We start from the raw sequence: 14945 nt of genomic DNA on the forward strand, positions 1-14945 counted from the left end.
TTTCTGTAATTTAGGTGTCACATTGTTGATCAAACAAAACCACACAACAAAACCCTTTGTATTGTCAGTAGCGGTATTTCTAACTTCTTTGTAATATTCTGCTTTGAAAATCAACTCATAGAACGTCAAATAAGGCAATACTCAATGACAGGCACCTAGAATATCCAGAAATGTAATATAGTAAACAATCATTTGAGAACACATCTCTTAAAATAATACTGATTTCTGCAATATACAGTATTTACACAACAGCTGCAAATTTGCTCATACAATATTTCTAATATAGATAAATAGGAATACAAGTCTAAGAATTCTTTGCTCCATTTTCAAAACCTTTTGTTAAAATGTAAACCATTGGCACCTCTTTTTTATTTTTACTGTAACTTTTTTAAAACAACAACAAAAAAATCAGCTGATATGCACAATTGATTCCAGTCCCTTTTCTGCTTTAGAAAATGACCAACACGCTTAGCAACTTACTTTCCTTCGGTTAATAATCTTTGGTGCTTTCTTCCAACGAATTCTGGTAAATGAGTCAATGCAGAACAAAAGGAGGATGAAAGCAACTAGAAAGTGAACCAGCACTTTTTGTTCTTCCACATACAGATAAAATGAGTTGATGATTTATGGAGATTTCCACTTTAAACAAGCTGTATGCACCACGGGGAGAGGGAGCTTGTCCAGATTTTCCATTGATGTCTAGCCTTTTGGCTTCACTTTCTCATCTTTCCAATGTGGATGACCTTAGTGGACGTCTCTTGTCAATAATCTTTTCATCTTTCTTTGAGGTTCTTGCCTGAGAAGAAGCACCTATGGAATCACTGGCTGCAAGGCAGGGGGCAGCAGCCATTTGTGGAGATGAACTGAGGTGGCCACTCTTGGTGGGTGGGGAGGCCAGTCTCAGAGTCTTATTTTCTGCTGGCTGAGCTCTCCTCTGGGGTAGGTTAGCACCACTGGATTTACTGTTTGGCCTGAAAGCAGCATGTGCATTTGGACCTCCTACAGAAGAGATCCTGCTCAAAGATTTCTTCTTCTCAGCAGGAGTCTCTGAATAGTAAGGAACCAAAGATGTGGGCATCATTAGAGATTCGGGGAGGTCACTGGAGTTAAAGATAGCATCATCATGAGTTTCAGCAGCTTCTGGAAGGTATGGTGGTGGCAGGGTGCTGCTGCGCTTGCTACATGACTCACAACATAACTTGTTATAACCTGGTATGGAGCAGTATCGCGCCAGCACCTCCATTTGACAGAATATGGATTTATCTCCCAAACATGGCTCATCTGCAAAGATTAAAAGACAACAAAATGAGACATACATCCAAACATAAAAGGAGGACAACATGGATGGAGCTAGAGGGCATTAAGCTAAGTGAAATAAGTCAGACAGAGAGAGATAAATATTGTATGATCTCACTTATATGTGGAATCTAGAAAACAAAACAAACAAAACCAAAAACAGAATCATAGATACAGAGAACAAATGGGTGATTGCTGAGGGAGGGGCAAAACAGGTGAAGGGGATTAAGAGGTACAAACCTCCAGTTATAAAATAAATAAGCCATAGGGATGTGACATACAGCATAAGGAATATGGCCAGTCACATGGTAATAGCTTTCTATGGGGACAGACTTATTGTGGTGATCATTTCATAATGTATGCAAATACATTATGCATAGTGTATGCAAAATCACTAGGTAGTACATCTGAAACTAACATAATACTGTATTTCAACTATATTTCATTTTAACTATAAAAATAAATATAACTAAAAATGAATAAAAGGAGGGAAGAAATTTAAATCGTGTATGAATATAAAAAATTTTAAGTAAAATCTAACATTTATGGGAGTTGTCCACATGAGGCTTTGCATTAAAAATATGAATATTAGGACGAATTTACTAAAATAAGTATTCTCTATGTGCAAAGCACATGAATTGACCAGCACTTTCACATCTCCATCAAGAGTCTTCAGATCAAGGGTTATTTTTTCTTCCTAGTAGAAATACATATCTGATTTTAGAATGAGAAAATAGAATTAGTTTTACCGTATTTTTAAGATATAGAGGGCACTGTTTTTTTTAATTTTATGATAGTTCTGTCTTTATAATAGAGTAGCCTCTATATTAAATTTAAATTTAAAATCAAAATAAATACTAAAGACCTGTTGGAACATATTAAATCTTAAAACTATATTAACCAAAAGAAAAATCAAGATACTATTTCGATTTGGAGACCATTCTCCAGAGTGAAGGCAACAGTTTCATGTTTACCATTGAATGTTCTCAGGTTATTTGTTATTTGAAAGCACAAATCTGGGTAAAGGGTGCCAACTTTCTTATGAATAATTCATGGTTCTTTAATTTCATTGACTTGATAGTACTTTAAAGAGTACTAAAGTAACGCTCACAAAACACTTGGTAGGTGTGTGTGTACAGACTATTTCTATTATTTTTTTAATTTTATTGATCATAGGTTATAAGAATTAGATTTCAAAAAATCCAAACATTGAGCTCATGAAAATGTTAGTTTGTACTTTTCAGCCATTCCAGAGCATATCCTATGCAGAGCCCATGCACACAGTCTAACACAGAATACTGATCCCATATCCAATTAATAAATGCAAAGAATTGTAAATTGTGGCATTTATGTAATATAATCACTTAAAATTACAATTTAATATTGGGTGATTCTACATTGCTAGGTAAGGAACCTGCTATATAACTTGCCAAAGAAATTAAATCCCTTTTCTAAAGTTCGAGGGGAAAAAAAGAGGGTCAGTTGTCAGGGCCAAAACAGGCTAAACTTACCACCTTTGTTAGCGTTATAATGCCATGCCCACTTCCCAAGTTGTGGAATGACTTGTATTTCCCTGACATTTACACATCTATGATACAGTATGATGTGTTTGAATATTTCATATTAGCTAAGATAATCATCTAATTAGGTTGTAAATGCCTGAAATTCACATTAATGGGTTTCACCTCAAGTATCAATCCCTTTTCCTATCTGAATGGTTTTTTCTATGCCTATAGCTTTCTATGCCTATAACATTTTCTTTTGACTTAAGGAAAAGTATCAAGCAAATTCTTGCTGACAGTTGGGCATATTTGCAGAAATATATACCTCTTATTAAGATCAATAAAGCTTACTCGAAAAGTGTTTAACCTCCTGACAGTAATGTCTATGTAAGAGTAAAATACCATGGTGACGGGAAACGTTATAGCTTCTAACTAGGTAAATTTGTTCTTTTGGCTTTGACTTGTGTTTTGAAGTTTCAAATATACTTTCCAGAGACAAATGATTAAATATATAAGTCCTTTGTCTCCCCCTCATGGTCATACTTGTTCATGCCACCCCACATTTCAAAGGAAAATGTACAAAGAAATATTTTATAAGGTTTCTTTGGAAGAGTAGACAGGCAGTGGGAGGATAGGAAGAGAGAGAGGGAGAGAGAGACAGGCACAGAGAATCAGAGGGGAAGGGACACGGGGGCTGGGAAAGAGAGAAGGCAGGGAAGGCAAGAGACACGAGGAGATGGAGAGACAGATGCAGAGTGGCAGAGGCAGGGAGGTGGGCAGGGAGGGTGAGGAAGGACAGAGAAAAGTGGAGGAGAAAGAGAGACACTGACAGACACATGTGCCAGAAAAGGGGGAAGGAGGAGTGTCAGAGAGAAAAAGAGGGAAATAGAGAAAAAGGAGAGAGGAAGAGATGAGGAGAGAGAGAAGAGGAAAGGGAGAGAGCAGGAGAAAGAGAGAAAAGAGGTAGAGGTAGGGAGACTAGGAGGGGGAGAGAGAGAGAGAGAGAGAGAGAGAGAATGAGAAGAAAGAGTGAGGTGGAAAAAGCACGAGTGATATACACAGAAAGTGAGCAACATACAGACAGCAAGTGACAGCAAGTCAGAGACAGAAAGCGAAACCCACAGAGGAAAAGAGAGGAGAGAAAAGTGGAGATACAAAATGAGACACAAAGGACACAGACAGATGCAGAGAGAGACAGAAAAGGAGGAAGAAGGAGACAGTGATAGAAACTGAAACCATCCAATATATGCTATCTGTTTTACAATAGCAAATTGAAATTATACAGATGTCCCCTGACTTATGACGGTTCTACTTACGATTTTTGGACTTTATGATGGTGTGAAAGCCATATGCACTCAGTAGAAACCATACTTTGAATCTGGATCTTTTCTGAGCTAGTGATACATGGAATGATACTCTTTTGTGATGCTGGGCAGGGCAGCAGCTGCAGCTCCCAGTCAGCAAGGCGATCACAAGGGCAAACGACTGACACACTTATCACCATTCTGTACCCAGACAACCATTCTGTTTTTTACCTTCAGTATAGTATTCAATAGATTATATGAGGTATTCAACACTTTATTATCAAATAGGCTTTGTGTTAGATGATTTTGCCCAACTGTAGGCAAACGTAAGTGTTTGGAGCATGTTTAACGCTAGGCTATGGTGTTCAGTAGGTTAGGTGTTTTAAATGCATTTTCGACTGACAGTATTTTCAACTTAGGATGAGTTTATCAGGATGTAACTCCATTGTAAATTGACGAAGATCTGTACTTTAAAGAAAAGAGACTCTGCTTTTGCAATATGGCAAGAGTAAGTTAGGCAAATTTTAGCATATGCACAAGGTATCTATTTTGAAAGCACGCTGTTCAAGTCTGTGGAAATGGATGGGCAGGTATTGGAAGTGGCTTTGTGAATGACATTTATCATCCACATGCCTAAATTGAATGATTTTAGTAAAGTATTGCCAAACCTTCTGCATTATTATGCCTTTGACAATGATGTGAAGTTATAAAGAAAATCAAAGAGAGAAAACAAGTAGCTCCTTCTAGAAACACAAATTGACAGAAGCTACATATACATGACACAGCCCTCACCCCAGCATTACTGCCTACTGGGAACCACAGAGGCCGCAGTGGTTATGATAACTAACTGGAGGGGACATTGCCGCAGACACCCATCTTAAAGAACTCTATTAAGCTAACATTTCAAGGGTGTTTTCCTTCAGTCATTTTTCAGTAAGCAAATGGAAATTCCAGAGCTTGCCCAGAAAGGAAGTTCTGCTTTTTGAGGCTCAAAAACCATGATCAGAACAGTGAAATCAATCAGTGTCACACCTACCATTACAGGGAGGCAGCTGACAGGCTCGGACAGACTCAGGCTTTTCACCATCGCAGTGGTCACCCGCCCTGCAGAGGACCTGCCTCACCTCTGTCCCTTCGCCGCAGGTTACTGAACACTACAGAAACAAAGGCTGTGATTATAGACGTTTATTCCACCAGGACAGTCTTTCTTCCTTTCCCCATGTGCACACTCAGACACACACATGCACACACGAGCACACACGCATACACAGCTCTGGAGTTCTTTCTCTACGGACCAGTGTTACAGTGACTTGGCAGACAGAGAATCCTAGCTTTATACCCTGGGAGCATTGTTCTTTCTCTGAAAGCTTCACAGAATTGCTGTAGGACTAAATGAAGGCAAAGGAGACAATGTACATAAAACAGTTATGCCTGGCATGTAGTAAGCATTTGATGCCAAACAAGTCATTGTTATAATGTAACACCTTCTGTAGTTCCTAAAAGCAGTAGTGGAGCCCATTTTCGGAGAGCCCATCACGGATGGAGCTTCCCATTCTCTCACCTTCCTTACAAATGGTGAACTTACTGACATGCTATGTTGGTTAATCAAACCTCTTTGGAACTACTATTACTCTATTCCCACAATTTCCTTTCTTTAAGGAATGGGCTAACTGCTCTAAAACTAAGCCCAGAAGCAGCCGTGCTATTGCTCTAGGTAGGAGCTGTAGAGGAGGGATGCTTGTTCCAGGACTCTGAGGAGAACGAGACATGAGTTATCCTTAAGGTCCTGGGCAGGTCACTTTCATTTGCCTGTTCCTTCCCTCCTGGGCCTGCTCTCCACTTCCCCCTTTGCCCTCTGTCTACTTTTTGCTGCCCTTTCCTCCTATCCACTCTACTATCACCCCCTGATTCTTCATTTGGAGTGTTTAGATATATCAAAGAACTGTGGATAATACGGGCAATGAGACACTGATTCAGCCGGTCACCAAGCAGACGTCATTTGGACAGGCACCGACTGGGCGCTGGGGAAGCAAAGCACCTGGTTTTTTGAGAAATGCATGGACTAATGGTGAGCACAGGCTCAAAGACAGGAGTTCCGATACACTGCTGTGATCAGCAAGCCACTGACAGGCCTCTTTGCCTTTGGAATGCAGAGGAAGGACTGCCGGCAAGGGCACCCCTGGAAGGTGGTATTTTGGACCATGGAGCTGAGCCTTGGTGGATGAGGGGGAGATGGTCACATAGGAGGAGGGGGAAGGGCAAGCCAGCCAAAAGGGAGGGGGCTCAGACCAGCGTGGTCTTCGAAACAGTCAACAGTTTACTCAGACTGGGACAAAGAGTTAGAACGAAGGAAGACGAACTAAGAAGAGTTATCATGGGATTTACTGTGGTTATCATTTTGCAATGTATACAAATATCCGATCATTAAGTTGTACACCTGACTCTAAGGTAACGTTACATCAACTATACTTCAACAAAAAGAAAGAAAAGAAGCGTTCGTGTGGTGTCAAATGGGGCAGGGCCCTGCATTCAAGGTCAGGGATTTGGAATGCATCCAGGAGGAAAGGTGCAGTCCAGAAAAAATACGGGACAGAAGATCAGTCACCTTTCAGAGGCCTCTGTGTCACAAGACATCCAAACGTGGTTTGCCCCCATCAACTCATCTTTCATGCAAACACTGTTTTAACCTGTGAGTTTTTCCTAATACCGACAGATGCGTAATGCTTCCAAAATACGTGACAGTTTCTCAGTTCACACAAAGCCTACCTGATACGGAAGCCAAATTAAAATACACTTCACGTGCTTACCCCTCCCCCCCCGCCCCCCGCCAACGCACACAGAATTCGCACACCCACCTCGTTCCAGGGCCCCGTTTTCCACTGGGCCGGGCAGGGCACTCTGTTACAAGGCCGGCGGCTCTCCGGACGGCCACCCACGCAGTACTTGCTGTGCACCGAGCGGTTGGTGCCATCGTGGGACGGCTGGAGGCAGCGCACGGCGCGGAGCTGATAGCCGGAACTGCCGCAGGTTTTGGTGCAGTGCTCCCATTCTTCCGCCGCCCAGCTGAGGATGGGGGTGAACACTGAACTTGGCGACCGGGTTGCGTGGTGTGCCCCTCCCTGCACCGCAAGCCTAGCTCTTTCTGCCCTCCGAATGACATGCCCCCCACCGCCCCGCGGGGCAGGTTCAGAAAGACGGGCGCATCCAACAAAAAGTCTTAAAACTTTCTAACAGTCCTAGGCGGGGCACATCTATTTGTTATGCCCTAGTATTGTGCCTCCCAGTGACTCTGAAACAACCTTCTCTTTTCCAAAAGGATCATCCACAGAGGGTTTCTGAAACTCATCTTAAAGTTGTCCCCTTAGATTCAGGCATGATGGTAGTTTCCCAAAATAGCACCAACTCATAAAGAAGGTGTGGCACATATATCCAATGGAATATTACTCAGCCATAAAAAATGAAATAATGCCATTTACAGCAGCACGAATGGACCTAGAGATTATCATACTAAGTGAAAGAAGTCAGAGAAAGACAAGTATCATGATATCACTTATATGTGGAATCTAAAACTATGCTAAAAATGAACTTATTTACGAAACAGAAATAGATTCACAGACATAGAAAACAAACTTACGGTTACCAAAGGGGAAAGGGGGTGGAGGAGTGATAAATTAAGAGTTTGGGAATAGCAGATACAAACTGCTATATATAAAAGAGATAATCAACAAGAACCCACTATATAGCACAGGGACCTCTACTCAATATTTTGTAATAACCTATAAGGGAAAAGAATCTGAAAAAGAACATATATATATATATATATATATATATATATATAACTGAATCACTTTGCTGTCTACCTGAAACTAACACAACATTGTAAATCAACTATGCTTCAATAAAAATAAAATAAAATAGAAACCAACTCATTATAATAAATAATTATAAAATTATAAAAACCAACTCATTAAAATAAATAAAACCAACACATTCTCAGCCATATTGCCTCACGGTTTTAAATATCTGAAAGGAAATTAAAACAGCCTCCATCTGATGCCTGCTATGACAAGGTGATTTGGTTGCTGCTGCTTTTTCATTACCACATGAGTTTACTCATGTTTGAATATTCTAAATGAGATTACAGTTCCATCTCTATGGTTGTTGCTGTGAAGGCTACCTGACATATCCATCATGTTTGGAAAATTCAGTTCTTCATATAGGCCCTTATTGGACCTGATGAAAAGGTAAAGGTTGTATGCATCTGGGCCTGAGCAGAAACTGCTTCCATGAATGTACCTGATAGAAATATTTCCAAGGAATTTATTTTCAAAAAGATTTCCTATGGGACAGTCCCAAATTCTATGTCCAAATTCAATGTCAGTGCCCCAGCCCTCTCCAAATTAGCTATGGATACAATATGACAGACAGTTCGTCATTGCATATGTCCCAAAGGGTTGTCACCATTGATTCCAACTAGGTAATCAATCTGTTAGTATGTAATGGAGGCATACTATTTATCCTTTCCAAAGTTACTTTCCCTGTGCAATTTTTTTTCTTTTTGTATGTACGGAGCACCAAAATATAAACAGGTTAAAACCTTGGCAGTCTTTGCTATTCAGAGTTTAAGACTGCCATAGGTTTTCAACTGGCAGTAGAATGGATTGTGGCAACTAAGAAATTTTACTCAATTTTGAAGGCTTCTACTGTGACTCTCATTTAAAGACAGGTGTTAACATGAGAAGTATATACTTCATAGTCATAGATACTTTTTGTTACCTTTATTCCCTCCTGAAATTCCCAGAATGACAATAAAAAAATACATAAAATGGCATACACTCATAAAGTGTTCAGCATGATGGTTTGATTTACATATATTCTGAGATGATTACCACAACAGGTTTAGTTAAATCCATCATCTCATATAGATAAAAAGAAAGAAATGAAAAAAAAATTCTCCTTCTGATGAGAACTCTCAGGATCTCCTGTCTCCATAACATTCCTATGTATCATACAGCAGTTTAATGCTGCATTCTATATACATGTGAACAGCCAGTGTTCACCAGACATAGAAAGTCTCTAACACAAATGCTGAACGAAGGGAAAAAAGAAATAGAAGAAGTAATGCACAAAAAAGCAAATAATCTTTAAGAGCCTAAAAAAGATAAACGAATATATTACATCTTTGAAATAAGAATCAAATGTCTGGAAAACAGAACATTTGATAAACAAAACAGCGCTTGGATGTTAAAACTCTCTTGGATGTTAATGACATAATAGCAAAAATGGAAAAATTCAGCAGGAAGAACAGTAAATACCAGGAGAGAAAAGAAAAGAAAAGAATTAGATCTGTCTAGAAACCCTAACTACAAATTTCCCAGAAAGAATACTGAAAATCATAGGGGAAACTTTTCAAAGAAAAAATACAAGAAAATTTCCCAGAGGTAAAAGATATTACTTTTGTGTTTTAAAAAGTCTACAAGTATACAGCACAAGAGATGAGAAAAAATGAGCACAAAGGCAGTTTATCACTATGAAATTTCAAGACACTAGGAACAAAATGATCCTACAAACTTTGAAAGACAGAAAAAAAAAAAGAGGTCACATAGAAATAATTGAGAATTAGAATAGCAAATGACTTTTCAAGAGCATCACTGGAGTCTAGAAAATAATGGAGCAAGTTTATAAATTCTGAGAAAAATATATTATAGGTTGGAATGGTATACATACGTGTGTGTCCAGATGATCAAAAGTAAGAGTAGAAGAAAGACTTCTTATATACCCTTATACTTTAACCTCTTATATACTTTTCTTAGGTGTATAGAAGCTTAATTCTTATATAAAATTTTTCCTTTGTATATAGTTTTTTCATGAAATGACTGAAAGATATGACCTACCAGAATGAATGAATACTCTAAAAGATAAGAAAAAGAATGCAGAAAACAGGAGGTCCAATACAAGAGACATGCAGTAGGAATCCCTTGGAGGATGGTAAAAAGAAGCCCCAGGAAGGAAGCTGTGTAGGGGCTCAGACAGGAGCTAGAACACAGAGAACTCTCTGGGACATGTCTCTAAGAAGACACAAGGACAGGATACTTGAGTGCGTAGCATTTAGAGGAGAAGAGTTTGGGGATGAATTAGTGAAAAGTAGTAGAAAATGAGACATAAAAATCAAGACATTCACTAACTCTAGGAGAAACAAAGTTTAATAAGAAACATAAGCAAAGCATGCTAAGTGACTCAACTGTCAAGAGAGACACATGTTGTTAGAATAATGTGAACTCTGCATATCAATATCAGTATTGATATACACACACACACACACACACACACACACAAATGAATCTATATATAAAACAGAAAGAGACTCACAGACATAGAAAACAAACTCAAACTTATGGTTACCAAAGGGGAAAGGGAGGGGAGGAGGGATAAATTAAGAGTATGGGATTAACAGATACAAATTACTATACATAAAATAGAAAAGCAACAAAGATTTACTGTATAGCACAGGGAACTATTGATATATTCAATATCTTGTAATAACCTATAATGTAAGATAATCTGAAAAAAATACATAACTGAATCACTTTGCTGTACACCTGAAACTAACACAATATTGTAAGTCAACTATACTTCAATAAAAAAAGAGAAGAATAAATAAAAGCAGTTATTTTTGAGAAGCAGAGATATGGGGAAAAAACCCCACAGGACTACAGCTTTATATAATTCCTGTGAAATGATCTGACCATTGTAACCAGGGATATGTATTAGCTTTGACTAAAAATTAAGTTAAAACTAAAAAGAGCTAAAGATATTTAAATCCTTTTTATTTTGTCCTCAGTATATGATAGTTAAAATAAACACTTACAGTGGATGTGTACACTCTTGAATGTTGCACATTCTTCTAATAGGTTTTGGCTTTTTGTTGGCCTCACAGAAGCTACGATGAACCATTTTATTATCACTTTTCCTACGGCATCCATATTTAGTGTACTGGAAACCTGGTAAGGGAAATATATTTCTTTGGATTTAATCACTTATTCATTCCATCATACATTTGATCATTCACTCATTCATTCATTCATCAAATATTTATTGAGTCATAAGTCAGGCACTGTTCTAGGTGCTGAAGTTTCAGAAGCAAATTAAATAGTTAAATAAAAATTAAATAAACAAAAATCCTTTATCTTTAATAAATATTACAAAGTATTAAATAGCAACTGCATGCTTGTTAATAAACTAGACCCTGATAAATAGTCTCCTGTGAGAATCAGATATGAAAACTATGGCGACAATAACCAGTGACATAGGCTTCTACAGAAAAGACATATAGAAAATTGTAGGTCTCTTTGAACGGCTGAAGTACCATATGTGAAGGGGGTGGGAGATGGGAAAGGATCTGTTCTTAAAAGCCTTGAATGCCAGACAAATGTTTGGACTTTATCCAGGGAATTATTGAAGGTCTCCACAAGCACTGACTTAGACATTTAAAAAAATATATGTGTATATATTTTTTAATTTTGAAAAATTTCAAATCTACAAAAAAGGTGCAAGGAAAGCACAATGAACATGTTACATGCCTTGCATCTAGATTAACCTTGTGTTACCGTGTCACCATATTTGATATATATTTATATATATATATTAATTATAATATATAATACACATACTATATATACATTTATACATAAAATGTTGCTGAACCATTTGAGAGTAAGTTGCTGACATCCTGATTCTTCACTTCTAAATACCTCAGCTCATAACAAGCACATTCTCTTACATAACCACAATATAATCTTGAAATCAGAATATTTAACACAAATATAATACTATTATCTAGTATAAAGATGATATTCAAAATTTATCAATTGTCCCTAGAATGTTCTTTATAGCAATGTTTTTCCTGTCAATGATCATGCACTGCATTTAGTTTTCACAGAATTAGTTAGGAATAGTTTCTGAGCCTCTTTTTGTCTTTTAATATTTTTGAAATGTATAAGCCAGCTGTTTTGTAAAATGTCCCACAATTTGGGTTTGTCAACTAATGATTAGATTCATTCAGGTTTTCACTTTGGGCAAGAATATTACATAAATTATGTTGTGTCAAATATCATATATTAACGCATATATGTGGAATCTAGAAAACGGTACAGATGAACCGGTTTGCAAGGCAGAAAGAGAGACACAGACGTAGAGAACAAACATACGGACACCAAGGGGGGAAAGGGGGGGTGGGATGAATTGGGAGATTGGGACTAACATGTATATACTAACATGTATAAAATAGATAACTAATGAGAACCTGCTGAATAGCACAGGGAACTCTACTTCACTTCGTTGTACAGTAGAAACTAACACAACATTGTAAAACAACTATACCCCCGTAAAAAAAAGAATTATGTTGTGTCTTTAGGGTAACACATTAGGAGACTGAAGGATCTGAATCAGGGAAATAATATAATTCTACTCAAATTCATTCATTCATTCATTCATTCAGTCATCCATTCAAGAAAAATTACCCTGGAAATAAACGAAGAGAAGAAAATCAAATTTAGTTGGCTAGTTAAGAGACCTTTGCAATAATCTTCCCTTCCAAAGTTGTGAAGGAAACCTGGTGAGGGAGGAATAGATCTGGTAGATATCAAAAAAGTGTATCTGATAAGTCTTGTGACCAAGTAGATGTTGACAATACAATAGAAGGGAGGATCCAAATTAAATAAGCATCTTGTGATGAATAAAGTGTCATTTAAAATAATTATCTAAAAACATTTTATGCCCCCTCTGGAGAAAAAAAAAACTTTAAAAATACATCCTTGAGTTTAAAATTATGAAATATTTACCCAGGCATTCCCTATACAAACAACAAAATAATTTCTTGTTCTCAATTATTCAGTATCATTGTGAGAGAATTCTGTCTAGGCCAGTTCCATTCTGGAGCATTTGTTGTTCTGAACTAGAGGAATGGATGATGGCAGAGATTGAGAAACTCTGAGAACAGCTTAATGGATCTACTCTAGAGAGAGCAGAGAGGCAGCAGAATGCAGTACGAACATGTATGAAGAAGCCAGACTACCTCCCTGGGTTTGTATCTCATGGCCCCAGGCAAATTACTGATCTTCCCTGTGCTTCAGTTTCCCTATCAGTACGATAGAGGTAATAATAGTACTGACCTCATAGAGCCATTGTGAGCATTCATCATTAATATGTAAAATGGTATCTGGTACATAGTGCAACTAAGAGCTCTTTCATTATTAACACTGAAAAGAAACGCATAGGTATGGAAAGTAAAAGTGGAAAAGAAGAAAGGCAAGAACCAGAGGACACTGAATTTGGGAGAGTCTGGAAAGAGTAAAGTGACTAAGGGTACCACTACATGGATATGAGACAAGGAGGAAAGGCAAGGGGATTTTTAGAAGGTCTACCACTGTTATGAATGGATTCCTATCTTTGGTAGATCCTGAGATTTCAGTCAAAATGCTTTGTATTATTCAGTTTTGGTTATAGTTGGTGTTTCTCAGATTGTGGCCTCAATTAGAGACAATCCTTAAGGCAGAAGGAAGAAGATTGGCTTTTATATGAATTACATTTTAATATAATAAATGTGTTCAATTGTTACCTCCACCACAGGGTTTGGAACACTGAGACCAGCTCTTCAATGCCCACTCAAAAGTATCTAATTCTTCCTGGATGACATTGTTGTTGTTGATTGTAGGTGCAGAGTCCTCATGGATGATGTACTTATATGTCAGGCTAGAGCGCGTATCATTCTCTTGAGGTATAATCTAACATACACATGAAATAGATATGTAAATCACCTGAGAGAGTTTTAAATTTGAATGAAAAAATTACAAATATTTCAGAATGTGTATCTTATTAAAATTGGAAGACTTTCAAGTAGCTTCTAAAAATAGAATGCTTTTCTATCACTAAAGTACAGGTATGCCCTGTTTAAGAAAAAAAAAAAGCAAATATATAAAATATCTTGATATTAAAAAGTAAAAAAAAAATCCACCGAAGAGTAAGAAAAAAATTTGTATTATAAAAATAATAACCTTACAATAAAATTCACCACAAATTTCCTCAAGTTATATATCTCCTGAGTGTACTTAAAAATTATTGTTTGAAAGACTGTTTTGTTATGATAATAAAGATAATAATGTTCCATCCAGAAAATATAGACATCATGGAAAAATATAAAGAAAATAAAAATCATCCATAATTCCAGTAAACCAGAGAAAACTAGTCACTTTTATTATTTTGGGATATAGCCTCAAAATATTTGCATATTATCTGTGTGTGTGTGTGTGTGTGTGTGTGTGTGTGTGTGTACACATACATGCTTTCCTGGTCTTGCTTATTTCACTTAATGAGCCACACACATTTCCCAAGACAGTAAATATTCTTTGAAGACATACTTTTAAATGTCAGCATAGTGTTTAATCCTAGTGTGCGTTATTTAATCATATAAATGAATATTTATATTTTGGTTAAAATTTATCCCCAGTTTTGTGATGATTTCTGATTCTCTTTAGTGTGCTAAGGGGTACAAACACTTTTTTATAGCTCTCATAATAGACTAGTGAATGGCCCTTCAGAATAGTTAGAACAATTATTACTTTCATAATGAAAGTATATGACAATGCCCCCATTCAGCACTGCATATTATATAATTTTCCTCTTTGTTAACCGAATGGGCAAAAGATTGTTGTTTTAATTGCTATTTATTTGATAAATAGTAAAGTTTAATTTTCCTAAGTTTATTGGTCACTTGTATTTTGTCCACTATGTGTTGCATGTTCATGTTAGGTCCTCTTTTTTTTATTGCTATACATACCTTTTTTTC

At 37.2% G+C, this 14945-nt stretch overlaps 1 protein-coding gene across 1 annotated transcript in view; it reads right to left on the bottom strand.

The window, feature by feature from the left end:
• Positions 1 to 565: 565 nt before the first annotated feature.
• Positions 566 to 14945, bottom strand: part of ADAMTS3 (ADAM metallopeptidase with thrombospondin type 1 motif 3) — a 288657-nt gene continuing 274277 nt past the window's right edge. Inside the window, exons 18-22 of the mRNA XM_061191451.1 lie at positions 13719 to 13884; positions 10971 to 11103; positions 6958 to 7165; positions 5139 to 5256; positions 566 to 1281 (exon numbers count right to left, since the gene is read on the bottom strand). Coding sequence (XP_061047434.1) covers positions 722 to 1281; positions 5139 to 5256; positions 6958 to 7165; positions 10971 to 11103; positions 13719 to 13884 — 1185 coding nt within the window. The 3' untranslated portion in view covers positions 566 to 721. The remainder of the gene's footprint in view (positions 1282 to 5138; positions 5257 to 6957; positions 7166 to 10970; positions 11104 to 13718; positions 13885 to 14945) is intronic.

Source organism: Eubalaena glacialis, chromosome 5 (genome assembly GCF_028564815.1).
Source record: "Eubalaena glacialis isolate mEubGla1 chromosome 5, mEubGla1.1.hap2.+ XY, whole genome shotgun sequence".
Taxonomy (NCBI): Eukaryota; Metazoa; Chordata; class Mammalia; order Artiodactyla; family Balaenidae; genus Eubalaena; species Eubalaena glacialis.